This window comes from Vicugna pacos, chromosome 7 (genome assembly GCF_048564905.1).
Source record: "Vicugna pacos chromosome 7, VicPac4, whole genome shotgun sequence".
NCBI lineage: Eukaryota > Metazoa > Chordata > Mammalia > Artiodactyla > Camelidae > Vicugna > Vicugna pacos.
The window spans coordinates 13,086,253-13,114,173 of NC_132993.1; the positions used below are offsets into that span (position 1 = coordinate 13,086,253).

The 27,921-nt window shown below is 38.1% G+C and overlaps 2 protein-coding genes across 8 annotated transcripts in view; both read right to left on the reverse strand.

Moving 5' to 3' along the window:
* Nucleotides 1-17,979, reverse strand: part of LUC7L2 (LUC7 like 2, pre-mRNA splicing factor) — a 51,992-nt gene extending 34,013 nt beyond the window's left edge. Inside the window, exons 1-4 of one of the 7 annotated variants that reach the window (XM_072964363.1) lie at nt 14,510-14,594; nt 12,663-12,779; nt 7,248-7,324; nt 2,596-2,690 (exon numbers count right to left, since the gene is read on the reverse strand). In XM_072964363.1, the coding sequence (XP_072820464.1) occupies nt 2,596-2,690; nt 7,248-7,299 (147 nt within the window). In that variant the 5' untranslated portion in view covers nt 7,300-7,324; nt 12,663-12,779; nt 14,510-14,594. Of the gene's footprint in view, nt 1-2,595; nt 2,691-4,278; nt 4,350-7,247; nt 7,331-12,613; nt 12,780-14,509; nt 14,595-17,544 lie in introns of those variants that run through there. The other 6 variants (XM_072964362.1, XM_006210025.3, XM_072964361.1 and 3 more) reach the window with 6 other exon arrangements.
* Nucleotides 17,980-24,326: 6,347 nt separating this feature from the next.
* On the reverse strand, nt 24,327-27,631 carry FMC1 (formation of mitochondrial complex V assembly factor 1 homolog). The gene is made up of 2 exons (XM_006210028.4): nt 27,435-27,631; nt 24,327-24,622 (listed from the first exon to the last, which is right to left on the reverse strand). Exons 1-2 carry the CDS (start codon nt 27,570-27,572, stop codon nt 24,419-24,421), a joined length of 342 nt encoding a protein of 113 aa, XP_006210090.1. The 5' UTR covers nt 27,573-27,631; the 3' UTR covers nt 24,327-24,418.
* Between the last annotated feature and the right edge of the window lie 290 nt (nt 27,632-27,921).

Below are 27,921 nucleotides of genomic sequence, written 5' to 3' on the forward strand. Positions count from 1 at the left end.
TGCTAAAGAAGTCAGAGTTCTGTAATTACAAACCACTTGTACATAACGATAAACTGTTAAGTCTTTTTTAGTAATAAGGGTCATAAGAAAATCACACTATGGTTAAAAAAAAGAAAAAGAAAAAAGAAAATAACACTATGGATGACTTCAAGTGCTCAAGGATTCCACTCCATGACATTCCTAAATTCTGAAGGAGGTTCACATTTAACCCCGTTCTTACATACGACAAGTCTCCTGCCTACCTGGCTGACAAAAATGAGATATTTCTCATCCACGGTTTCCCTAGCAAGTGCCTTTAGAAAGGCTTTCCTTAACTGTTTTTCACATAACCCAAGACATTATCAATTTTAAGCCTCATCATTAAATTCTGTACCTTAAGAATGTTACAAATTAAAATAGTATTTTTCTATCACTAATTTTAGGATGTGTATTTCAGAGATGTTAAGATCTGTAAAAATGTGCTTCTTATAAATCCACTAGCAAGAATTTTACAAGGAGAGTCCAAAACCAACCACTTATCCTTTTTATTTAACATGATGAAGGATTAAGTATCACTTAAAGAGTAGAAAACATGGTGAATAAAACTACAGCTCAGAAAATTGGAGTTTAGCCCCAGTTTTGCTTTTTTTTATTATTATTATTTTTTAAAGTCTTTATTTCATTTGTTTTTGAAGATATTTTAACTTGATATAAAATTCTAGGTTGACAACTTTTTTTGTTTGTTTTTGTTTATTTTGGCGGGGAGGGAATTAGGTTTATTTATTTATGTTTAGAGGAGGTACTGGGGATTGAACCCAGGACCTCATGCATGCTAAGCATTCACTCTACCACTTGAGCTATAACCTCCCCTCCGGTTTTGCTTTAAATCAATAGAAGTGAATGATTTTGAGTAAGTCACTTAAATACAGTAATATCACTAAGGCTAACTCTGGAACATACAGCCAAGAGAATCGTTTTAGAAATAAATGAGCATTAACTGCATTGTGTGCATACAAAATATAAAAGCACAATTGTGATGTCAGACTTTTTTTTTTAACTATTAATGCCAAACCTGAAGAATATAATAATATGTCGAAGTCCTGCTATGATTGGTTTTAAAGTATTGAAAAATTAAAAATTTAAATTCTGCCACTTATTAACTAATCTTGTTCTCAAAATTTATTTGAAGTGATAATTTAGCCATTAAATATCTTTAACTGTGAAATTTAACAGTAAATGTGTAGAATCAAAGTATACTACAAATAATTACATATTTTATAGAGTTAAATCATACAACACCATAGAAAATACTTTAAGTACAGAAACTCTGAAGAATAGATGTAAGTGTTAATCACCTGTCATAGTCCTAGGCTGCCTCTCTTGCTCCCTCATCTTCAGAGACGGCCTGCACTCTGTCTATGAAGTGTGTATCTACTTTTACCTTAACCTGAGCACCCAACCCCTACGACGGACGCTCTTTCACGTTCTGAAACAGCCTACGCTCTATGCAGTATGTATCTCTCTAGATGAACCTACCTTTACTTAAAAAAAAAATTACCTGTCATAGTCCTAAATCATGTGCTCAGAAACTAGATTTCTTGCCTTGTAATATTAAACTCTAAAAAAATGCAGGTATTATATATTTTTTAAATGTTGGCTCTTTTATTCCTTTTAATATAATACAGTTCTAACAGCCTTTCCTACTGGAGAAAGACAGAGGTGTTTCCCATTGTAAATGCCTTGATATCTATTTATTTGGGGTATTTAACTCTTCCTATCAAGAAGAAACCACCTATCAAGACATCTTTAACTAAGGGAACTCACCGCATCTGCAAATAGAAGTTCTAAATCTTTTCTTCATTTCAATCATTTCTGACAAATGACAAAGTCAGCTATATGTTTAGGCCCTACCAGCCCTCCTCTGCCATCCCTGTGAAAGAAAGCTCTTGCAGTGAGTAATCATTTCAATTAAATCCAAAAGTCAAGGAATCAAATCCTTTGTCCCATTTAAATAGGTCCATCATCTTGTGATTTATCTACAAAATTAAAGTGATCATACTCCAAGATTAATCAACATCACTACATGTAGAATCTAAATAAGTGAGCTTTACATCAGGAGTAAGCAATATAAATGAACTTTAACTGACAACACTACTCACAAATTAAACTGTGAATTTAAGTATTTACCAATATATTTTCCCCACAATGATTTCTATAATATAAAGGTGCACAAATCTCAGTAAAAATGCATACTGTTTGGGATAATAGTCTACTCTGCTCAAAAGTAAACAATTTAAAAAATCATTCAAATTATTTCTGAGCTAAAAGTGCAACCACTGTTTAACTGCGTCTATGTTCCAAATAAGAAGTGCTTTTTAAAAACTTGCTCTGAAGAATGGAAAAAATTACAAAGTAAAACACAACAATTATTTTTGTGAGAAATCCCATTATTGCAGACCTAAATTATCAATCTAAATATAAGGGATGCAAATTAGTCTGCTAACAAGTATTTAAAAACATCACTGCCTAATAATCCGACAAGAAATTAAGTCTTTATCAAATAGTTCATTTTTGTAGTATGCCAATAATCAAACAATTGATTTAATAAATACGTACAGTTCCAGACAGGACATCATGGGGGCAACAGTTGAGAAGGTGACTCTTGCACACTCTGTCATCACTGAATTTTATTCGCTGACGAGTGGTGTCTCCTGTAATATAGGAAAGTTAATAACATTCACGGTTAGACAACTAGAAAATATTTATCTTCTGAGAACCCTACTAACACTAGCTTTTTATGTGTGGCTATACACACAGATTTATAAATCAGCTCAAGAGGGATTAGTTTTTTATATATCCTACAGAAAAACTATTTTAGACAACATGCAGTTGCAGGATGTGTACTGCACATGTAATTCAAATAGTCAAAGTGGGAAAGCAAAGCATTCTGTTAAACAGAGTACTTCAGAAAAGCATAGGATTTAGAGTAGGAATGGACCTTAAAGATTATTGAGTCCAACTCCTTCATCCTGCAGATGAGGAAACTGAGGCCCCGAGAGGTTAAGCGACTTGCAGCAGACCCACTAGGAGAGTTTCTATTGGTATACAACGTTCCCTACTTGACACTAAACATTGATTTATTTTGTAACTATTTACATTAATTGAAAAACATAAAAAGTAATCTTGCAAACATTGCATACACACTGCGAATTCCCCACTGAACCCCAGACGCCATTTCTTCCACTATTTTGTTCCAGCTGAAGTGTCTCCCTTTTGCTGCTGGGAGGAGTTAGAGAGGGTAGAATAACGTGTTTAAGAGCGTACAAACCTGGAAGAAGGACTTACACACCAGTCAGACAAAGGCAAAATGCCTAAATGCAACGTTAACTTTAATGACTCCGAAGGTCCCATACCTCCAAGTTTTATGTAGTCCAAACTGGGTACATTTAAATTCATTGTCTTCATTTAACACAATACACCTCCTAAGCAACAGAAGCATCCACCCTGCTCATTAAATATGCCTATCTACACAAAACGTTAAAGAAGCTAAGAAAAAGAAGAGTAGCTATCTCTAATAACAAAATACAGCTGTTAGTTACAGTGTTTTTTTTTGTTTTTTTGTTTTGCTTAGCATCTTGTTGGGGGAAAAAAAATGCTTAAGGATGTTTCCTCTATGTATAATGACAAGCCCTAGGAAATGAAGGTGTTTTATTTTAGCCTTAAATTGGTATCATCATTGATAAATGAAAACCTACTGGTGAATTACTGAAGCGAGAACTGTTGGTACCAAAATAGTTTGTAAATACCACCGTACTTCACATTGATGCCTGGAGCACTCCAAAAACTTTCATCTAGGAAGTAATTCATTTAAATTAATTTGTTTTTCACATGTCACTAACAAAAAAGGTTATTAAACTTTACCCCTTCCACATAGTCTTATTTTTAAGAGCTTAACTCAAAGTCAACTAAATACTGTCAATTTTAGGTGGGGTAAGATTTTGTTCAGATTGTTTTAACTTGGCTAAAAAGACTTAAAGAACATATTAATTTGCAATCAGGGTTTATAAAATTTTAAGAACAGTAATTCATAGCTAAAATGATAGCTTCAGAGTAGTTCAACAATAGGTTTTCTAGAGGCTACTCTCAGGTTATTTTTGATACCACAATTTGGAATAATTCACTTAGTGTTCACGCCTGCTACTATAATAAAGGTTATTTTGATGGTTCTTTTTTCCTTTTAAACACAACTGCTTTTCTTCCACATTCATTAACACATCTGAAAAGTTAGTGATAACTCACGGCTCGGCGAATGCGGGGCCTTTCTGACACTCCCTTGCAGATTGAAGTAGGCAGGCATAGATACATTGAACCTTTACAAATAAAACAAGGGGCCAGATTGTTCAGTTTGTATAGAATAGACTCTGCCAGCAATTTCAATACAGCATCTAGAAGTACATGTTGACTGTAAAGATTCTTGTATATGAAAACAAAAGTGAACAAAATCAGGGTTTTTAAAAAAAAAAACAAAAAACATCGATTTAAGTGTAATCCTAGAGAAGAATACGACTGATCAAGGTAAAACTCCGAGGTCTGAGCTCTGTATAGTGGTCCTTGGACCAACTGGGGCTTAAAAAAATGTTTTTTAATAAACTATATTTCATCAAGACTTTGGTGGGGGCCTTAAGCTCATGTTAGAATGGTACTTATGATGAGCTCATACCAGAATGCTAATGATATACAGAGAGGCTTTTTGCTTCCTCGCATGTAAGAAAAAATGTTTTACTCTAAATCTGTACCCAAATTATGCTAAGAAATTTAAAAGTAATGTAATTTTTGAAGAAGACACAACCTTACATATCTAGGAGTCTCCCTGACACAAGTATCTAAGCTTCTCAGTAATGCAACAGCAGTACTGGTTTTACTGTTTCAACAAACCAATGGCTCAAGAATATTATAAGCTAGGCCTCAGAATAAAATCAAGATTCATAGAAGTTTTACTAGTCAAACATTTTACCAAGTAGGGCAACTGTTTTTGCTTCAGAAATCACAATTGTAAATCTATTATTCATTTTTGTTTGTATTTTTGGGGGGGGTAGTAATAGTTTATTTATTTATTTTTTTATTTTTAATGGAGGTACTGGGGATTGAACCCAGGACCTCGTGCATGCTAAGCACACACTCTACCACTGAGCTATTACACTCCCCCACACAACTGTAAATCTAATACTAAGACATATGTGCCTTGAAGACACTGCTATCACATAAAATATGAGTAACTCCAAATATGAACTTAACAAAATTATTCCTGATAAGCTTTAAAAAAATTATCAGCTTCTATAAATGTCAAAAAATATTTTTAAATAACTCACTGCATATGAATGGTTGCTCTGCAAACATTTGATAACTGCAGCAAATACAACAAATACAGCTATCAAATATCAGCTGTACAGTATAGAAATCTTTATAACAATGAAATAATAAAACCCTAATAATTTGAGATGCAGAAATACCCTGAGAGGGACTAGCAACTGAGTATCTGTTTATTGATACTTTTTAAGTCTTCCTTACTAGACCTTAAGGTTAACATTTTAAAATAACTTGGCTATACATGCAGTATTTAATAATTTGGGCTTATGCCATGAAAATATAATTTGGCTAAATCAACAAAATTTAAAATAAAAATACTGGTAATTTTGGTTTCTGTCAAGATATCTGGCCCAAACCATGTTTTTTAAAAAGAACTAGGGTAAAATAGCACCCACTAAAAAAGGGAGAGGAGGGGTGGAACCACAACTAATAAGGAACAAATATAAATCAAATCTCCTTATAATACAAGGATTTTTTTTATTAATTCAATGTACTTTTTCTTTGGGTTCTGCGGGTATATATTCATTATGAAAATAACCTAAGTAAAGAAATTACCCTGTTACACTAACACTGGATCCAAATCCTAGAATTAAGCCTATTAGTGAACATATTCTCTGTGCTTGGCAATGAGGTTACAAAGAGACATTTTAGACAAGCTCTCTACCCTCAAGGGGCCCATCATTTTGCTAGAGAAATAGGACATTTAAATGAGGTTAACAAGTAATAACAAAAGGTAGCATGATCCAAGTGTCAAATGGATGTTTGTAATGGATGAAATACTACCGAATAGCAGTACTTCAGGAATTCTAAGACTAGAATGACCACCAAGGACTGGAGAGGTTAGAGAAGGCTTCACGCAATAAGTAGAAGCCATTATTTGAAGGAAAGATAGCACTTAGACCAAAGGAAAGGAGATAGAAGAGCATTCCAAACTGGAATATCTTTGACAAAGCTTACAGAAGCAAGAAGGTTTGGGAAACAGTAAGTAAATCACATTTGGCTTTGGCAAATGGCTTCATGTAGAGGAATAGGAAAGTTGGGGCAAGAATAATATTTGGAGATAAAATCTGATTTTTTTTCTTCAATTAGGTTTTTTTTAAAGGTATAAACAAAGGAAAAAAAAAAGTGTAAAAATAATGGGGCAGAGATTAGACCAAGTTGAGTTAACAACAAAATGGCCAAACCATAAAACATGGAAGTCTCTCTTCTCTATAACTTCCATAATACTAATTAATTAGGCTTTGTACATAATTACAATGACAAGTTTTGGGATTAAAAATGATTTAGAACTTTGGAAGAAGTGTTCTTCATTTGAATAAAAGCATCAAAATTTCTATTAATATTTTCTACCAAACTACTTACTTCAGAGGAACAACTCTATTAGCCTCTTTTTGTTGTTCAATCTCTTCATGAATTATAACCTATATTTGGGAACACCTGAGTCACAGGTGTACAGTAGAAACTGGAATGCATTATTATTCCTCTCAAGGTCTTCCAGTAACGTAACAGACAGAGCCTGAGATGGTACTGAGGCAGTTTCACCTAGTGAATACAGACAGGCTACTCTATAAAGGAGGCTTCTGTCCAAACTGTACGCAAATACTTTGATTCTCAAAATTCCCTTCAATCCATGGGGAGGCAAGAAAAAGCCTACTGTAAATTCCAACACTGCCATTTTACGGTCCTGCCTTTTCTGAAATAGCCTTACACTTCAGTTAGTAACACTTAAAATCTTGGCCTAGATGGTATCTGACATCATTTTACATAGTGCATGCTATTTACCCAATATCCACCCCCTCCCTTCCAGTGCCAACCACCCTCTCCCTCCCATACAAACAATAAATCAAATCAACTTTCATAGATTTAGGTGCTATTTTAAAAACATCAAAATTTTACTTTACCCATTCTCTCCGATGCTCCCTGTATTTTTTTAAGCTGTGAGTGGATGACCATGCTATGTGATCAACAACTGTGAAGGCTAAGCAAAAGTGAACTGAGTTTAGTATTGTAATTTCAAAAGAACCTTAAAGTTTGTAATATTTGACATATATAATTATATGCAGAATCCTTATTTTACTGCATATTATCAGGCATTAATGGCAAGCAATTTATAAAAACAACTAATTAGTATTTCTTCTGTACAGAATTAGCTTAGAGCTTAGCTTAGAGAAAACAGAGAGGAGAAAACTCAACAGCACACAAAGCAAATGGAAGTATCCCCTAGTTTATAAATGGAGCCAGGAGAGGGAAAGCTCTCCCACATTCTCCAGTGTGACAAAGCAAGCCCTCCCCACAGGTATACTTGTTAGGGGCCACGTGTCATTGTTGGCTTGGGACAGGGTAGGCACATTCCCTCTGAAATAAATTCCATACCCTTTCAGTGAAAGGAAAGCCAGAGCTAAAAAAAAGGTGTGTAAGTATAAAGCTTCTCATTTCCCTGTGCCCTCAAGTCCTCAAATGTGCCATCTTCTTACTACCATTTCCCACATTATAAGCGACGAGTCCACATAATAATGTGGGAACCATATAAAGACCAATTTCTACTCTAGTACAGAGAAGGAAGAGACCTGCCCTGTACTAGTGAACATGTTATGCCTTCATGTGGAACCAAAGTAAAAGCTACTGCTGTACACTATTATAGTGAAGAGGTTAATTTGATCACTTTTACATCCTCCTCCAATAGTCTTACCAACTCCACTAACTTCTCCCACCTACCTTTGTTGTTCCTTCAGAATTTAGCCTAAAGCTCACCTATAAGAACCCTTTTGAAATTAACCTAAAAAGAAAACCTCTTATTACTGTGTTACCTTGTTAATAATAATAAATACAGTTTAATTCATTTTATATTTATACAGTTCAAAGTATAGGGTTTGTCTTATGAAAGAATTCACTACCATGTCTTAAATATGATTATTGATGCTTTGAAAACATTTAATATGACTTGATACATGTCAAATTTTCCAGGAATATATTACATAAGGAAAGGAAAGAAAAAATACTCAGCCAAAGATGGCAGTGGGAAAAACTAATTTAAGGCATTTTCCTTCCAAATGTAGTATCAAGTCACTTTTCTAATAGAACTGATAAAATTATACTGAGTAGCAGTAGAGGCTTTCCTTTCCCCCAGAAAATCCAAAAATAAGGGTACTGAAAGGCTATCCTTCTTAATTCTTTCATATGGTCCTATAGGTTTATCATTACGAACAGGTAGTAATATCACCCCACCATCATCCCCTTGACAAGCCCGACATTTTAAAAATGCAATGCCCATTGCAGAAGAAATTTCCAGAACAAGCTCATTCTTGCTGAGTATGATCAAAGATTAACAATGCTAAAATAATTTTTTTAATCTACCAGCCTACTAGTCTATGAAAATCCATATAACAAAATTATAAGGAATGAGACTGGAAAACAGCCTTGGTAGTAGGTGGAAAAGCTTACACGGTCTTTAAGAGCTAACAGAATGGTGAAGGAAATGTGTGAACTGAAATGAGACTACAGCAGCTACATTCTGAGGGCTCTATTCCACCCCCTGCCACAACCCTGTCTCCTCTCATTATACAAGCACAGTTTTGGCCACTGGCAGGGGTCAGTGCTGTCACATTTCTGCCAGGGGGATACATGCTTTAGGAAGTCAATCATATTTCTCCTCTCAGATTTAAGACATACATTAGAAAGGCTTGAATAGTTACCTATAAATCAAACCCTAAAAGGATTATATAGAATCTGTTTTTAGTATATGTCATAAAGGAAAGTTAGTCATTAAAAAGTTGCAGCCTGCTACATTTTGTATTTTGATACTTGCAGAGCTGCAATTCTGATACAAGAACACTCACACTCTGGATATCTGGAGCCTTCTACCATCCAGAACTTTCTATACCCAAAATGGGAAGTAATGAAAGCTATCTTTGGCTACGAATAGCTGAAAAGAATCAAAGAAAAGTAACTGTCTATTTTAAAACAAATTAAGACTAATTTGTCATTAAAGAGACAAGTGCTCATTGGTTGGTGATTGCTATAAAAGCTAAGCAGAGCCTCCCCAAATCTAAAACCAACGAAGGAAAGAAATAAAGAGAAAAGAAATGAGAATATCAAAGGACAGAGGTGACAGACAACTCAATGATAAAGGAAGTTAAAATGAAAAACAGATTTACCATGAAGGAGACTGAGCCTTACAACTACTTAAACAACACAGCAAAAATACTGTGACAAATTCACAAGAATTGCCTTTGGGGAAAGGACTGAGACTGTGAAGAAGGCCATAAAGGACTTCATTTGTAATACTTTTTTTTTTTTAATTTGCGGGAAACATACAAAATAACATTTGTTCATTCTTATAGGTGTCTGATGGCCTTTTATATTTTTTAAACACTTTTTTCCAAAATTAGACACCTACATGCAATCGGTATCACAAAATTTATTAAAAATAAACATAACTGTTCATGTGTACATCTTCACTCCCCTCTAGACTTTCAGTCCCTCTAGAACTGGAGTCCTATGTTACTACTTCATTGCAGTCAAACGAGAATAGAAGCAAATTTGTCCATCATCTCTAAGAAAAGGAAAGGGAGAAATAACTGAAGCAACTCAGTAACCTAGGGATATTCAGGAAAGTAAGATTCTAGCCCCACTGATAATTACTACACTCTGAAACACATCAGCCAATATCAGAACACCATGTCTTGGGAAGTATTCCCTCTAATACTATCAGGCAAATTAAATAACTTATTTTCATGCTAGAATTTTTCATAATACAAATACATGGTTTCTAAAATCTGAGGTGAATCAACTGTTTTCCTAGTAAGCATGCCCTGCTAGTTTTCTGTCCATAACGTAGAATCACAGCACTTCCCCACAGTTTCTAGTCCAATTTTCTCTGATAAGCAGCTTTTCCCACAGCCAGCACTTTTTCATACTTCCACAGTGGAACAGGTTGGTGAAATCCTGCAGAACTGCTGACCACTATGGAATAAAGCATTAATGGAGAGGTAAAATCAAGCTAACTGAGGTAACTTCATCCTAGAAGTCTAGATGGGCCTCTCTAGGGACTTCTAGATCTCTCTCTCTCTCTCTCTATCCCACAGGTGTGTACTTCTGTCTATTTCTAAGGAAAAGTCATTTCTACTCAGGGGCTTAGGTATAACAGTTCAAACAGTTTTCCTCTCACTGAGAAACTAGAATAGTATTTCTTGAAGAATGGGATTTGTACAGAAAGTGATTTTAGGTGTTATACGATTTCACCAACATGACATTTTAAACACCACTCAATCACTTAGTGGTGATTATCATGATCGAGAAAAAAATTTCCCTTTGGCACTTAGTATTTAGTTAACATATCTAAGGAGTTCTCATTTTTAGTATAGGTTAAGTGACAAAAGAGTCTAGTTATCTCTTGTAACACTGTGTTTTCACCATATTTATTTTTCTGATGACATACTTTCATTTTAAAATTAGCTTAGATTTTTAGAAAAGTGAGTTGACATAAAGAAAAATATTAAACAAAAAGAAAACAGAGTAAAAAGAAAAAAGTAAAGATGATATATGTGACTATCATTTGGGAAACATTTATTCAGAACAGGGTTTCTCAAAATTTAATGTGCATTAGTCACGTGGAAGGCTTCTTAAAACACAGACTACTGGCCCCCAATCCCAAAACCTCTGATTTGGTAGGCCAGGGGTGGGTCCAAGAATGTGTGTTGTGTTTCTAACAAGTTCCCAGTCGGAACTTGTTAGAGAGGCCCATCTAGACTTCTAGGATGAAGTTACCTCAGTCAGCCTGTGATGCCAGGCTGCTGATCTGGGCATCACACTTTTGAGAAACACTGATCTAGAACAATGGTCAAAAAAGCTTTTCCTTAAAGGGCCAGACAGCAAATATTCTGAGTTTGCCAGCTATACGTCTCTGTTGCAATTACCCAACTATGCTGTTGTAAGACAAAGCAGCCACAGACAATATGTACACAAATGAGCATGACTGTGTTCCAATAAAACTTTATTTAAAAAAACAGGTAGGCCATACTGCCAACTCTGATCTAAAAAATACCCTCCTCAAGTAACTGAACAGGGTATGTTGTATAACATAATAGTAGGACAGAATATAAAAGCAGCTGAGCAACTAGGTATAGATACTATAGATACTATCCAATAAATATCCAACATATCTTATTGAAAGGTAAAGCTTTGCGAAGTTTAACTCTGAAAGAAAAAACTGATGTCTGCCGAAAACCAAGGTCTCAAAAAGACAAAAACAAAACAATTTACCATGTAATCAGGAGACATGACAAAAGACTCAGCAAGGGCAGCTGGTTAAACGCTTTTCACGTTGAATCACAGAGGTCAAACATCATTGCACATGGTTCACAACTAAATTAGAACATAAGGATCAGTATCTAGTGAGTGTTTTTTAAGAAAAAAGTTTTGAAGACTCCTTCCTCTAGGCCATGTTACACATATATATGTATATGGCCATGTTGCTATAAACAGCAAAATATAACATTTACTCAGTTGACTGAGCTACATGTTACTTTCTGATGGCTTTGACTTTTCAAAGTCGTAAGTTATTCAGTTATAACAAACACCCGAAGCTGTAGCCAATTTCAGAGTTTTTACAAAGTACTTTTCTCTACATTCTCAATTTTACAAAACTGCTTAACTGATCTATTTTGGCCTCACCGTCTAATTCTATTCCAGCAGCTGCTAGTGTTTGAGAATTTAAACTGAAGAGGAACAGAATGACATTTCTGCAGGTGCTGAATCCATAAGATCCGTGTCAAGTATAAACTTATCCTATCCCTCACTCCCTCGTTCTTTCTCCAGCAAATGTTTCAACTTTCATCTTCTTAGTCTACAATTTCTTAGTAGACTGATTATTAAGTTGGGTAGTAGAATCACTTATGTGTCCTCAATGAATATATTAACACCCTGGGGTTTTAGGATTCAATCCATTTCAAGCACCTTTCTAAAATTCCATTTTTGGGGAGCACCTGCCTAATCTACCTTGTCTTACCCACATTTACTATTTGGAGCCATCTGCATATCTCTGCAACTTTTAACACCTGCCTGAACCCTTACCAACCTGAAGCTTTAATGTGTATGAATCACCTGGTACTGAATACTCTGACCCACTGAACCTCACCCTCATCCATGACAGTTACTTGTTCTTGACTTCCTGCTACCCATCTTGAACAGGTAGCTCACTACCATTTATCCTTACATGACATCTTATCCAACCAAATCAAAGCATTTACTTATTGCTTATAGAACTTACGCAGTGATAGAGAATATGATTTTTCTTTGGTTTCAATTTATTTTTTTACCCGAAGCAAAAGTGTGTCTCAGAAGCACAGGTTTCCTTGAGGAGAGCTAAACTGTAGAGAATCCAAAAACAATGCAGAGTTGTGGAAGGCGATACTATTATTGTTTTCTGGGTTGTTCTGTAGATAGAAATATTATTCAGAGTTCAAAATGAGTTAAAGTATTTTAAAACGGATTCACTATGTGGGTGTTAACAGAGCTTTCAGCATTTTGATATGCCTTAATCGCTGATAAAATCAAACATTTACTAAAACTCTGTTTAACCTTAACGTTTAACTACTGTTCAACCATATGTTTGCTAAAATTTCTTATAAAGAATTTAAAGAATTTACAAGCTCTTGAATTAGATACATCCCATTATTATTCAAAAAATGTGCGCTTGTACATTAAAGGCTACGCCTCCTTCACTTAAAATGAACAAGCCAAGTGGAATAGAAGAATGACTTACAACTGACCAAGAAATAAATATGGTTCATACGTTGAGAGAAAATGAAAAGAAAATGCTCTCAATGTTGATGACAAGCAAGGAACAGAGATTACAGCAAAGATGATTTTATGAAGAAAATCCACTAAAGAAAACACTACTTCAACCTTTGATTCAGTAATTTATTTTGCAGAAAGGCAGCAATGTCATACCGTCCTATAGGTTCAACAGTCACGTATCCCTAGTATTAGAAAGAAGCAAATGATTTTCTGAACTGTATTTTCCTGAGTATCTCCTAGCATGCATTATCCTTTTAACTTTATATCCTGTAAACTGCAACTACTATACAATGTAAGTGAGCGGAAAAAATATCAAGTTATGATTAATGTATTCTATTAACTGAGGAAGAACATCGTATGTTTAGAAAGATCATCATCAAAAATAGATAAAATTATCTGAAAGCTTTAACTTGCCCTAAACATTCCCTAACCAAAATGGACAACTAATAATGCTATAAAATTCTATTCTATATTCTACATTCTATTAGTCTACTGGTTGTTTTTAAGGGCAGACTGTCATTTCTGGCCTGTTTAACCTTTCAGAGATGGTCTCTGCTCCCATTTAAAGGTTACAGGCAATTAAGAGATATGGAATCCTCAAAACTACCTTCTGTAACTTCCCTAGTTTCTAAACTTAGGATCTAATTTAAATTCACATCCTCAATTGTGTTTAATTTCTATCCCTCAAAACTTGCAAGGCCTTTCTGGGATCAGGACCAGAGACTTCTCATAACCAAACTGTATCTGTTGGCAAATGGGCTTTAGCTAAGGGATATCCTTGTAATTAAACCAACTCAACAAAAATGACTACAGTCTATGGGAGGATACTGAGTTCCTCCAACCACCACACAGACAATTCAGCTAAATTGATGCTTGAATTTTTCCAGGGTTGTTCCTCCCTGCTGTCAAATGGACTATGTCTGGGAAAACAAATGATCCCTCTCCCTTCTATTAATGCTAACAACTAAAACAAAGGTATTTAGAAAATTTAATGTATCTTAAACTTCAGATAAAATAAGATACTAATTTATATCTACTTATGGTTCCTCTCTTCTAAAAAACTTAAAATATATTTATTTTTCAACATTTCTGAGGATAACATAGGAAATTATTTGGCTTCTCATTTAACGAATTATAGATTTAACTTCAGGCAAAAAAGGTTAATTGACTTACCCAAGGTTACAATTAGAGGTACAGCTGGGGCTAGAAACCAGGTCTCCTGAGTCTCAGCCCAGTGCTCTTTTCCTTAGCCCATGATGCCTTATCAGAAAAATCCAAATACAGTCAGACCCCCAGTTACATGGGTATGAGTTACACTGATTCACATATACAAACTTTATATAGTGTGACCAATGTTTCAACTCACGCGGTACCCTGCTTCCATTTATGCAGTATGCCAGGCATCGGCACGATTTTCAGTGGCACACAGGCGGTTGCCACCACCAGGGCCCTAGGCAAAATTGCAAAGAAGGCAAAGTTTGTCTTTGGCCCTCCCACTTCCCTTATGCATTCCTCTCCCACCTCCTGGTCATCCCCCTGCCCAGCCTCCCAGTGCCATCATGCTGCCCTCTGGTTGTTCAAAGCCTCCCACTTTCACCGCTCACCCAGCACTGGCCTTCCTGGAAGTGCCCAATGATCCAAAATTACCTCTCCATTTCCCTACTACTAAAATTCCTATTTCTGAGAATTTCAGTAAAGTTTAGGTAATCTCCATAATTAACTGATTTAAGTAATTCAAAATAAGTTATATTTAACAGAATTATATCTCCAAGGAGTTTAAAAGGAACTAACTAAAAACTCTAATTTGGGGGAGGAAAAGAGGAAATAAATCTTTCATTAGGGGGTGGGGGAGGTGAAAGCAAAAGTGCCCTTGGCCTCCTTTGCTGCTTCAGTTTCCCTCACAGACAGGACACTAGGAGTTGAGGGGGTGGTTACTGCCACCCTGAGTCACACTATCCAAAGACAGTGATTGTTTTATAGTTAGTCTCTGGGAATAAGAAAAACATGTATATATATATATATATTTATATATTGGACAGAGCTGCCTTAAATACCCTCCTACCTACCTTTTCCATGTCTCTCCTACCTCTTGGATCCCCATTTCCACATCTTAGTGCCAAAGATACCCAACAGAATTCCCTGTAAGCTGTTCCCGTGTCCAATACAAAACTTCCCATTATATGGTTTCAAATTACATGGTGTTATTCAGAAAGGTATCCATGTTTCCCTATCCCTGGATAACTTGAAGTTGATTGTACAATAAAAAAAAATCCTAATTATTTAAAGGTCCTGAATCATAACATAAAATATGTAAACTCATTTACTATCTGGTAAGAAGGAAAAGAATACTGATTCTTATCTTATTTACATAAAAGAACTAATTTGAAAATCTAAAAAAACATTCAATTCTTTTCCTTGAAAGTAGTATGTTTCTTTCTTCTGGCCCAACACAGCAGTGAAAATCCAGTCATTTCAGTTAAATAATACTGTGGACTTGTAAACATGAGTTCACTGGTAAATCCTCTTAGTCTGAAGACAAAAAAAAATCCAGTAACAGACACAGAAAAATATAAATTTATTTGTAATACAAAGCACAGTGGATTTTAAGAAATCCAAGTTTCTGCTGATTACACACACAGGAAAAAATATATATACGTATGTATACACATATTTTAATTTAGCTTTGCAATACTAGATTGTGCCTAGTTTGGAAATTTATCAGGTGATCATAGTTACTTTGATCCAACTACCCTCCCAGTAAAATTAGGAAATTCAATCCACGTAGAAGGTACCAAAAATGGCATCCATCTAGGAATAAAAGGATCATCTAAAGTAAGTCTTGAATGATTTCTATAATTTTACTACAAAGATTATTCTGTCAGCTAAAAACCTGGATTAAGCCCCTTCTCAATATCATCTTCATAATGGAAAAGGAGCAATATTAAGACAAGCTGCAGTTATAAAAAACCATTCTTACCTAACAGAGAAAAATGATAATTGGTAGAAGTTTCTCCAGTGGCATTTTTAATTGATGTTAACTTTCAAGGGTTTACTACACAAATAAAATTCATTTCCTTCCCAAACTTCCCCTCCTCTCTATGCAACCACAAGTAGGTTTACGATCTTTACCTATTTTTCTATACATTCTATAAAGAAAAGTTCCAAATATGAGTTTTATTAAAACTGAACTATGAACACTGAAAAACCAAAGTATGCACTGCTAAAAACATGTGAATTCAATAAAATGTTTTTAATCTACTCGCATATTTTGCTGCAGAGCACTCAAGAAAATTATTATACCAATTGTTAAAAAGTGTCCCTTTTCTCTTAGGTCAAGCAATTAAAATAACTTGTCGAGAAAAAAGCATTTCTTTATTGGCTAAGAAACCATTCGCCTGAACAAGCAACATACAAAAATGAGCAAGTGTTTGGCTTTTTTAAGAGAGAAAGTACTGGACTAGATCTTTCCTCCCTATTAGCATGGATTTGAGTCGAATTTCAAAGAGTACATTACTAATCATCACCAAAAAGCAACAGCATCTATCTCATCTTTTTGTTTAGAAATTCTCTTTATGACAAAAAGATATCGAGTAATTAGTGGTTTTCTATACAAATTCTAACCTAAGCGCCTGAAAGGATCGTTGTTTCCCTCAATTCTACTTCACTGGGCACCACATTTTCAAAATGGTTCTATTTGGGGCACATGCAAGGTTTGTCAATATTTACTGAACAAAGCCTCTATTAAATTGTCTAACAAAATGGAGGTCTCTAGGAAAAAAACAGGCCGTTAACAATTTTCTTTTCACAAAATGGGCCAAACACACCCACTTCAAGAACCATGGTTTGGGTCAGATTTTCCCTTAAGGATGGTTGTTTCCGTGAGGGGATCAAGAGTGCATCTCTAGGACTGGATTCCTAGCAAAGGTTTCCTCGGACCCAGGTAAGGGCTGGGTTGGGGGTGGGAACCACTTCTCTCTGGACACTCTGGAGGGCGGCGGCGAGGGATGATCTCAAAGCTCTGGGTTAAGGAATTAGTTCTGGGGGCGGATGCTTTAGCGGTCCGCAGGTACCTGATCAGCGACAAAACAGGCCGCCGACTACGCAAGAGAGACGTGGGCTCTCCCGTCCCAGCCAAGTCAACACTGAATGCTCAAACTCTCCCTTCTGCCTCCAGGCCCCGCCTGACCCCATTGGCAGCGGTTCCCGCCAATCCGCTCGGTCGCCGCCCCCCAAGCCCGCCTGCCCAGCCTTGATTGGATGGGACGGGAGCCGGGACCTCGTGTTACCAATCTGGGAGCCCCTTACTCAGCCACACACATAAGCCCAGGTGCGCCCACGGAGCCCCTTCCCCTTGCCTTCCCAGTCCCTTCCCCCACCCCCAGGGCACTGGCAGACACTTACCGTCCCGGGAGGTGCCCATCAACTGGTCCAGCATCGCGCGCATCTGGGCCTGCGCCGACATGGCGGCGGCGTAGCGGGCGGACGGGCGGGGGTGGGGCGCAGACCGGGCCCTTTCGGGCGGGGGGGACAAGGGGAAGGGGTGGGGGAGGTGAGACGCTGTCTCAGTTGCCGCCGCTGCCTCGAGGCGTGCGGAAAAGGAGCCGGAGGGGTTGTAGGAGAGTCCGGGCTGCGCTCCTCACGACGACGCGTACGCGGAAGGCGGCAGCCCCCGAAAGCGACCCTCGTTCCCTCACTCTCCGTCGGGTTCCTGCGACAGAAGCGATACCGGCTAAGCAAGCTCTCGTCTCCTACACCACCACCCGCCAGCAGACGTCAGCCCCCCCTCCAAGCTCTGACGCCGCTCGCCGCCACCGTCGCCGCGACGTGAGCGCGCACGCTCCTCGCGCTTAGTCGTTTCCCGCGGGGCTCCACCAACTGGCGTCCAACTGTATTTGCTCCGCCCGCCCCGCCCCACCCCACCCCCCCGAGACGGGTTCCACCCTAACGGCTCTCAGGCGCGTGCACGCGGGCCTCTCCCGCCCCTACCCGCTAGATCTCGCGAGACTCAGCGAACGCCCGAACCCGATCCGCCCCGGGTGCCAAACCTCAAGCTCCAGGCTGCAGGTCTCCTAGGGCCGCGCCGCACTGTGCTGGCGAACCAGACCCAAGTTAGCCAATGTGCCAGAGGTTAGCCCGAGTCGAAAGTAAGTAGAGACCCTGCCCGTCGTTTCCACTGAGGTTAGCAGTCTTAGGAGCTAATCTGGCGTATTCCTGACGAATACTTACTGACCAACGAAGTCGTTTTCAGGGGCCCGCCTGAAAATCGTGTAGACTCAACCTTTTTCTCACTGCTGCCCCACCCTCTGCAGAAGGAGTCCGGGGATCTGGCAGCTGGGTCGTTCTCCTTAATCTACGCAGGGAGGCTTTAAGCCCCCCGAACTGGGGATAGGTCAGGTTCAGGAAGCAACGCCTGAAATTAATACACTAGGAAACAGGCCAAGGCCATCTAACCCATTCGGATTTATCATCGTTACTTATGTAGCAAGAATCTGTTAGTCTAAATTGGAAACTAAAAATTAAGCAGTATTTTGAGAAAGGAAAGGAGGTAGTCTTGTGGAGAATTTTGTTTCCTGCTTGAGAGCTAAATTTGAAGGATAAGGCCTTTTCAGTATATTGACAACGAAAACGACAGCGTGTGGGTTCTTAGCTTGCCATCACCCTGCATTCAAAACGTAGGTCGACCGATTACTAACTGTGGGACCTTCAGCAATTTATTTCTTAATCGCACGTCTAATGGAGATAAGCATACAAACCTTATAGCACTGTTGTGAGGGCTAAAGGAGCTAACAGAAAATGCCTAGCGCAGAGTCTTGTCCTGGTGGTTTAACTTTTTTAATGTAAACTTAATCCTTAAGATGAGATATACTTTGAAAGGAAATAATGGTTAAGTTTTATTTCATTAGGATTTTATATACATCACCTTGAAACTTACAACTTATTAGGAAGATCAATAAAAAAATGAACATGAAATAGTAATTGTTGTCCCCAGATCCCTTTGAATGCATATCTGGCCGATAAAAATCTTGGAATCACAGCAGTGTTTAGTAACTGACAAAAGAGCTTCCCTCCAGTTATTCAGAGAACTGAAAACTCACCTCCAAATACATGGAATATCATCCTTTGAAAACTATTTACAGTAAAAGAAAAATTACAAATTAATATGTCCTAGAGGAGTGCAATGTTATATATACAATATCCTTAGGAGGAAAATACACTAAAATGTTGAATATGTGTTAGTGAGGAGATTTTTTTTCTCTCTTCCTTTCTGGTTGCTTGCATTTTAGATGCATCTTATTTAAAAGAACATACAGTTGTGTTTTTTTAATAACATTCTTAATAAGACTCACTCTTTTAATTGAGGCATTTAATCATTTATATGTAATTATGTAAATAGGCTTAAAGCTCTTATTTTGTCTATTTGTTTCACCTGTTTTATGTTTAATTTTTTTTCTTGCCTGCCTTTTAATAATTCCGTTGTTTCCCCTTCTAGTAGTTTGTAAATTTTAGTCTGTTTTTATTATTTTAGCAGTTACCCTGTAACAGGCATTTTTAACAGATCAAAGGCTATAATTTAATCAGTACCTTTATTCTTTCCCCAGGGAGATAATACAGAAAACCTAAAAACTTTAACTCCATTTAAGCTCTTCCCAAGTTATGTGCTCTTGTCATCATGTGTTTTAGCTCATGTTTTTTACACTTCCTTTGCTCTTCTTTCCTTCTCCCTTTCCAGTTGGGATCATTTCCCTTTTGTCTGTTGTATAAACTTTAGGCCAGGAGTCAGCAATCTACAATCCACTCATCAAATCCAGGCCATTGCCTATTTTTGTGAGTAGTTTCATTGGAATACCGCCAGGCTCATTCATTTGCTATTGTTTATGGCTTCTTTTGCACTACAACAGCAGAGTTCAGTGGTTGTGGCAGATACCACACCCTGTGGCCTGCAAGACTGAAATATTTACTTTCTGGCTTTTTAGGGAAGTTTCAACGTTTGCATTTGTGTTGGTCTGCTAGTAAGGAAGTCTTCTATTTTTGTTGGTTTGAAAAGATCTTTATTTTGCCTTTCCTAATTCTAGATGAGTATTTCCCTTGGGCATAGAATTCTAAGTTGTAAGTTACTTTCTTTCGGCACATAGATTCTGTCATTCATTAACAGAATTAGAAGTTTGTTTTCTTTGTAAATTTTTTTAACTTTTAAAATTTAGTAACACTTACCTGAAAAAACAAAAACCTCTGTGAATATGTGTAAGTGTACATTCTAGCAATGATATCCATTCCTTAAGGGATAAGGTCTCATAAGGAAACAGGAACTCACATAAAAGTAGGGTTAAATCTATACATGCGAGAAACTAGATAATTAAAAATTAGAATAGGTACAAGTAACATAACATTTTGTAGTCATCCAGAGCAGACAACTATTCATCTTACTGTAATTAATAAACTAAATATAGTAAATAATTAAAGACTATCCAGTAAAGTTTTGTATTACAGTTATTCTTGGGGCATCAGTGCATACCTACTATCAAATTTTATAAACAGGATTCCTGTTAATTTAAATGTAGATCAAAAAATTCAAATTCTGTGTAAATTATCTTTTAGTTAGGTGAATTAAAAATTTACGTTACAAACAGAATGTGCCTTGGATTAGCCTGCCTTTTTTCACAACCTCGCAGCCTTCTTCCTCCCACCACACACATTATCTTATATGTGAACCTTTTGTTCTTATCATTATGTTCATATTTGTATCTATAACAGTTACCCAGACAGGGGACAAGCAAAGTACTAATAACTCAATACCTTAGAGCCAGAAACAATTCTAGTTAAAATGCATAAACATTTGAAGTTTATGGAGAAGAGAAATAGCAAGAGCCAAACCTGAACTGAGTGAACTAGTTGACTGGTCTTTAAAACAGGGGAATTAAAAGCAATAAGCATCTATAAACCAAGCCAAGAGAAAAGGAAGGAACGGTTAATAGTGTCAGAAACGCTCCCTAGAGATCAGCAAGATAAGGAATAAACCATTGGGTTTAGTGCCCTGAAGATCACTTGTAAACTTGCAAGGCAGTTCTAGTAAAGAGGGAGAAACCAGACTGCAGAGGATTGAGAATGAGTGGCAGTGAAAAATGCAGTAGATGTATACGTGAAACAAAATGGATTATGACCTCAAAATCACTATGCTGAGCAAAAGAAACCAACTCAAAAGAGTACATACTGTATGACTGCATTTGGATGAAATACTTGAACAGGCCAAACTAATCTATGGTGACAGCAAGCAGGTCAGTGATTGCTGGGGACCAGGTGTGGGAAAGGGAAGTTGTCTGCAAAGGATCACAAGGGGACTTTGTGGGGCAATGAAAATGTTCTGTAGCTTTATTGGGGTGGTTATTACACAGGTGCATTCATTTGTCATTATTCATTGACTTGTATAATTATATATAAATTATACCTCAATACAACTTATTTTAAGTTCAAAAAATGTAGAAAATGAAAACAATTCATTGAATACATTTATTCAGTTTGTTTGTGAAGAGGAACAAGAGAAGATAGTAGCTGAAAAGGTACATGAATTAAAGCCGAGTACAGCTGACCCTGAACAGTGTGTGCACTGCACTGGTCCACTTACAACGGGATCTTTTCAATAGTAAAACACTGCAGTGCTACCCTACCCGCAGTTGGTTGAATCCGCAGATGCAGAACCATGGAGGGAGGGCCAACTGTAAATTATACTCGGGAGTTTTGACTGTGCAGAGGATCAGTGTCCCTAATCCCCTGAATTGTTCAAGGTCAACTATAGTTGTTTTTAAGTGGGAGACCCTTGAGCACATTTAAATGCTGATAAAATTCAGTGAGAGCAATCAGCTGAAGTTAAAAGGACAGCAGGTCAGAGACAGCAAGTGAAGGAATGTGATAAAGCATGTACCACATCAAAAACCTGGAGTAGTGAGTCAACACAGGGCCAAAACCTCAGGATCGCCTAGTTCTAGGACATTCCCAGTACAGAAAGTTTATTGCTAGTACAGTTCATGTTCCAGAATCAGTTCCTTCTATTCCTAACATTGAGTTCTGGATGGTAAGACCATTGATAAGAGGTAAAGGTTGATTATATATGGACAGAAATGGCCTGAGTGAATGACTTAAACTAGGAAATAACTTGTCTATATTTCAGAAGACTGGTGACAGCAGGCCTTAGAGAAGGATTCGTGATAACACATGTGTGACTTAAAATGAAAACAAGATTTGCCTTTTGTCAGGCACTTACTATGTACTGTGCAACTCTTTTATGTGAACATTATTCTCATTTATTACAGCCACCTTGTTGGCATTCTTAACCTGTGGAAGCGGGAAAAGGTCAGGTCACCTAACCTGCCTAAGAACACACAGGTGGAAAATTGTAAAGGTGGGATTAAAGCCTAGGCCTAGATGACTTCAAACCCGTAATAAATATTTCTTACCCTGTTAGGCAATTCTGCCTCAAATCTCTTTCTTTAAAAAATGTTACTTATTGATAAACAAGTTTATACTGTATAGCACAGGTAACTATATTCAGTATCTTGTAGTAACTTACAGTGTAAAAGAATATGAAAACAAATATATGTATATGTTTCATGTATGACTGAAGCATTGTGCTGGACGCCAGAAATTGACACAATATTGTAAACTGACTATACTTCAATAAAAATATATGCACCAAAAAGTTATTCACTGTATATACAATATTTTAACAAAAGTAATAAAAACGTCAGTCTATCCTAATTCTTTTGCTTTCTTCATCTTAGCAGAGTAAAACATTTTTGGATAATAAACCTATGACCATGAAATAAAGCAGGGGGAAAATCTTAAACATTACTGTTTTTATTAATCTGTTCAGTTGAAATGCTTGGTTTGACTTATTAATACTATTATTTTAATGTTAATCTCTTAGAAGAAACAGATGTTTTGATATGCTTTATGAATATTTCTGTTCAGGTTGTATTCCTCCTAGTGAGTAGAACTGAACCTTGCATTCAAAACACTGATTGAGGAGGACGGTATAGCTCAGTGGTAGAGTGCGTGCCTAGCATGCACGAAGCCCTAGGCTCAATCCCCAGTACCTCCATTAATAAATAAGTAAACCTAATTAATGCTCCTCTTAAAAAAAAAAAACACTGATTGAGTAACTGTCTGTGTAAGTCACTGTAGAAGGTGCCTTGTAAACAAAAATGAATGAGACATGGTCCTTACTCTAAAGGAGCTACAGTCCAAGGAAAAAGAGAGATGTCTATAGTTATAATACCTGGAGAAACTAACATATAATATACTACCACAGATAAAGAACTACTGGTAGTTCACAGAGAATTTTCATTTGAGGAATTCAAGACATTAGAGGCAAGGGGACCATTTAGGAGTCTAGATTATGAATGCAGCCAAAACACTACCGGCGCTTAAACTAGGACAGATGCAGTGATGCTAACAGTTCTTGCAGAAGCAGAACTTACTGACTGGATGTGGAGGGTGAGGAGGAGAAATACAGAATGAAGCCCAAGTTCTTGACATGGGCAGCCAAATGCATGGTGGAGCCCTTCACCCTGATAGAGAATTTAAGAGGAAGAGCAATTTGACAAGGAGGGTAGAAGGCAGAAGTCAGTGTGCTCATTCCATCTTCCCTCCTGGGCTTCCTGCAGCCTGTAGTTGACAGTGGCCATGACCTAAGGGTCCGCTCTGTCTGGCCAAAGGGAGATAACAGCGCCCACTGTTGCTAGCCCATCTTGCCGACCTTAATTCAACCCACATCTTTATATATCCCTTCACTAACTCAGTCTCCTCAGTAACCCTAGTTGAGCGTGCCATCTGTTTTCTACCAGGACCATAACATCATATTTGTGTATTTTTTAATAAAAGTCTATCTGTATAATTGTTTATGCATAGGAAACATCTGGAAAGATGCCCACCTAATAGTTAGTAATTGTTACCACCTGATAATGGGGTTGGGAGGGGCAAGGGAAAAGATAAGAGGGCTTTACGTTATGTACCTATATACCATGTGAATTCGTTACGAATAGGCTGTTATTACTTTTAAAATAAAAACTAATAGGGTTTTTTTTTAACTAAATCAAGAACATCAGCCTAGTGTAAGAACGTCAGTAAATTCACTGAGTAAAGATGAAACATCCCTAAGAAACAGTCAACAAAATTACAAAGAAAACCCCTAAACTTTAAAAAAGAATTTAATGATAAATACATATCGATAGAAATGATTAAATTCTTGTACGAAGGCAGCATCCAAGGAATCTCTCCATTTTCATGGCTCCCAGCCCTTCCCTCCAGGCTGCTGGGGCAACTTGAGACCCACTAAGCCAGCCGACTCCTCCACTGAGCGCTCACCCTTGCCATGAAATTCCTGATGAAGGGCCACGTGTGCTCGGATGCTCCGGAGGAGGCAGAGATAGGTGGCAGCTTGGAAATGAAGTTCATGCTGGGCTCTGCACAACTTCTCACTGGTGACCTAGAGAAGTAGCAAGATCAGATGTTATACAGGCACTCTGTAATTGCTGATTAGGAAAGCTGGCCTCCAGTTAGTTGAAGAGGAATTTTACAAGGAGTGTCACTAAAGCATTTCATTGGGTGTCCTCCAATTTTAATACTGGAAAAAGTTCTCTCTTCTTTCAACACCCTTATTTAATGAATGAGGAAACTAAAGCGCAGAGAGAGGCTCCATGGTTGGTTAACGGCAGAGATGGGGAACTAGAATCAGGTCACTGATCATTAATGTTGCCTAAGGAATAAAATATAGAACTTTCTCCTCTTCAAACAAATGAAGGGCAGCTTTATTTTATGAGACTGTGGACTTAATGTGGCATATGCCTTTTATTTCAATGAAAATTAAAAACTTTATCTGAAAAATAGCTTTGTCCTCAGCAGTAACAAAATAAAAGTTTTATATATAAAGTAAAATGCGTATGTTGATATTACTTAATTTTCCTTGCTCTCACAATTCACTTATTCATCTTAAAAATCTGTATTCTGATGACCTTAAGAAGCTGGAAACTCCATATCCATTCTGAAGTCCCTGGTGACTCCAAACCCTGTTTTTTTCCTTCATCATAATTAACTTCCAGATTAAGTAAACTAGTATACAGACTTAACTTGACAAGTTTTATGTTCTGAGGTTGTGAGAAAGGGACAGGAAAGGTGAGACAGATATGTGTGCATAGCCTCAAGAAACTTAAGGAGACTTATCCAAGTATGGATTAATCTCAGGGCACCAATGCCTACATATGTCTTTCTTTGCCCTGTCTTTACTTGACTGTCTAGGTTTGGACTCTGAAAACCAGAAAGTGTGGTTTAAGATTTGCAGGTCATAAAAGTGAAAATGGCACTTACAAGCTGCTCAAAAATAGAATTCATCTGCTTTAATCAATTTAACTTTTTATAATTAAAAATTTGAGAGCACAACACTAATGTCAAACAACAAAGGGTAACATTTCTATTATATAAGTCTAAATTGATAGGAATTCTGTTAGTGCAGAACAGGAGATAACTTATCTTGACCCAGCTGAGCCTGAATCATGAGGACTCCGGAGAGCAAGGTCATCAACATAACATAGTAAGTGAACCGCAATAGACCAAAAGAGATCTAACGAATTAGAAAACTGTATTTTCCCTAAGGAGAAAGGGGAGACTACTCTCTAACGACTCCCTTCGGTTTAGGGAAAGGAGAGAGGAAATGGGCATAGGTGACTAGCAAGTTAGCTCTGAGCCAGCAAGAAATAAACACCATTCCCCACATCCTCATATGCATTCCACAGACTGGTGTTCCTGGAATTTGTACCGTGAATTTCAGATGTTATTTCCAAGGAATTTCAGAGCCATTACCAAGCTTCTCTCAAAAGCAATCATGTTGCTTTCATAAGGTACAGCTATAATCACTTGACCTGTAAAAACCTTATAGTGATCTCCCATTATAGTTACAATAAAGTAGAAATTCCTGCCTATCGAGTACCCCATGTTCCTCCACTTCACCCACCACACCCCCAGCCTTAACTGTTCTCAACTGGCAGCTCCTCTCAGCTCTGGGCTTTCAGTTGTGCAGCTTCTTCACCTTGACCTCATCTTCCCCTCCCCCTATTTACTTGCTAAGTCAATTCATTCTTCAAGTCCCTACTTATCGAACGGCTACCCCTTCTGTATACCAGGACCCTTGCAGTCTGTTTACTTCTTTTGCACTTGTTTAACTGCTTGGTTAGTGTCCTCAGGTGGATTGTAATCTTCTTAAGACAGGACCCATTTGGATCTTATTCGTCATTTTTAGCCAAGTTCCTAGAAGTCCCTAATATTGTGGCCCTTTACAAGTTAGTTCAATTTTAGTTCTAACATTTTGCACTCTAACTTCCATGGCTTAGAAAATCAACAGTTAGGATGACGGTTCTCCCCTTTCCCACAATGCTCAAAGGACGGTAAATTTCCTTCCCTAAAGCCCAAGCTGACTCTCCAATTTATTATTTCTGAGATAGCCCACAACGTCTTTCCAAGCCAGATCCGTATCTCTAAAGGCAGCAATTAAATGGAAGACTTATTTGGAACCAAGTAACCTAGATTCTATTCACATACTTGTACAGATCTACTGTCCCCGAGCCTCAGTTGCCCCATTTGAAAAATGAAACTATCTTCCATCCGATCTTGTATAATTGGGGTATGGAGTGTGGATTTCACAAAGGAATTTTCCAAGGGTGGCCTACCATATGTTCATATTTATCCACTACAGACGGTAAAACTATGTGGTCATATATCACGTTAATGTAAATGACAGTACAACCTCATTAGACGTTTCTAGTTCTGCTCTACAAGGCACCATTTTCTGAAGTGGCATAGAGGGTACAAAAGTAAACACAGTCCTACTCTTCAAGAAGCTCCTAGTATTCCTCTCTACATCAAAAATTGCTTCTCAGAATACCTCTACTAGGAGAAGGAGGGTGGTGGATAGATGCTGTGGCTAGTGACCCTACACTCTCCACCAAAACATCTTTTTTCTTGTCCCTTTCTATCTTCTCCATTTTACTTTCCTCCGACTTTCCCTTCAGCACAGGGCCGAAGACAGCCAATGAAATCTTCAGACACGGTTCTGCTCTCCCGCCGGTCCTCGGTTACTTCCCGGGCTTAGGCGGTAGACCAGCGCCTGCTTGGCCAGAGCGGGGCCGGGTGGGAGGGTCGGCCTCAGAAACGAGCAGGAGGCCAGCGCACTCTCCCGCCGCCCAGACCCCACTCTCCCTCCCTCCCCGGGAAAGGGACGCTAGAACGTCCCGACACGGGCTTCGTACCCGATGTGCACGGAAAGCCTTCACGAGGTACTGATAGGCCGCAGTGTCGCGATAGGGTCGGCCAGTGGCCGCGTTCAAGTAGCGCAACTCCCGTAGAAGGCCTCGCCAGGTGCGCGCCGGCGACCCCAACGCCGCCATTTCCCCGTCCTCCAAGCCTGGTGCGGGCCTGCGCCCTACGCCTCTCACTCCCTCACCCCCACCCCCCACCCACCCGCTCCATAGTACGGTGGGAACCAGACTACCGGTTCCACCTATCAGCTGCAGGACAGTGGGAGGTCTCACTTCCCTTCTCTGCGGAGCGTTGTTAATCGAACGCCGAGAGACGCCCTAAGGAGTTAAGGGAAAAGCAAACGAAAGCCAAGTGTAACCAAATTGCCTGGAGAACGGGCCCGGGGGAGGGAAAAGGAGGTCCTTTTCTGACTGCGTCACTTCAGACGCCATTAGCTGACTTGCCGCTGAGTCGCGAGAAAATTAAGGGCGTGTCAGA

Excerpts from the sequence above, each read along its gene's own strand:
- FMC1 (XM_006210028.4), bottom strand. The coding sequence starts at position 27,572 with ATGGCGGCGTTGGGGTCGCCGGCGCGCACCTGGCGAGGCCTTCTACGG. Across the intron at positions 24,623-27,434 it reads AGGCTTTCCGTGCACATCGG|GTCACCAGTGAGAAGTTGTG; the intron begins GTACGAAGCCCG and ends CTACTTCTCTAG.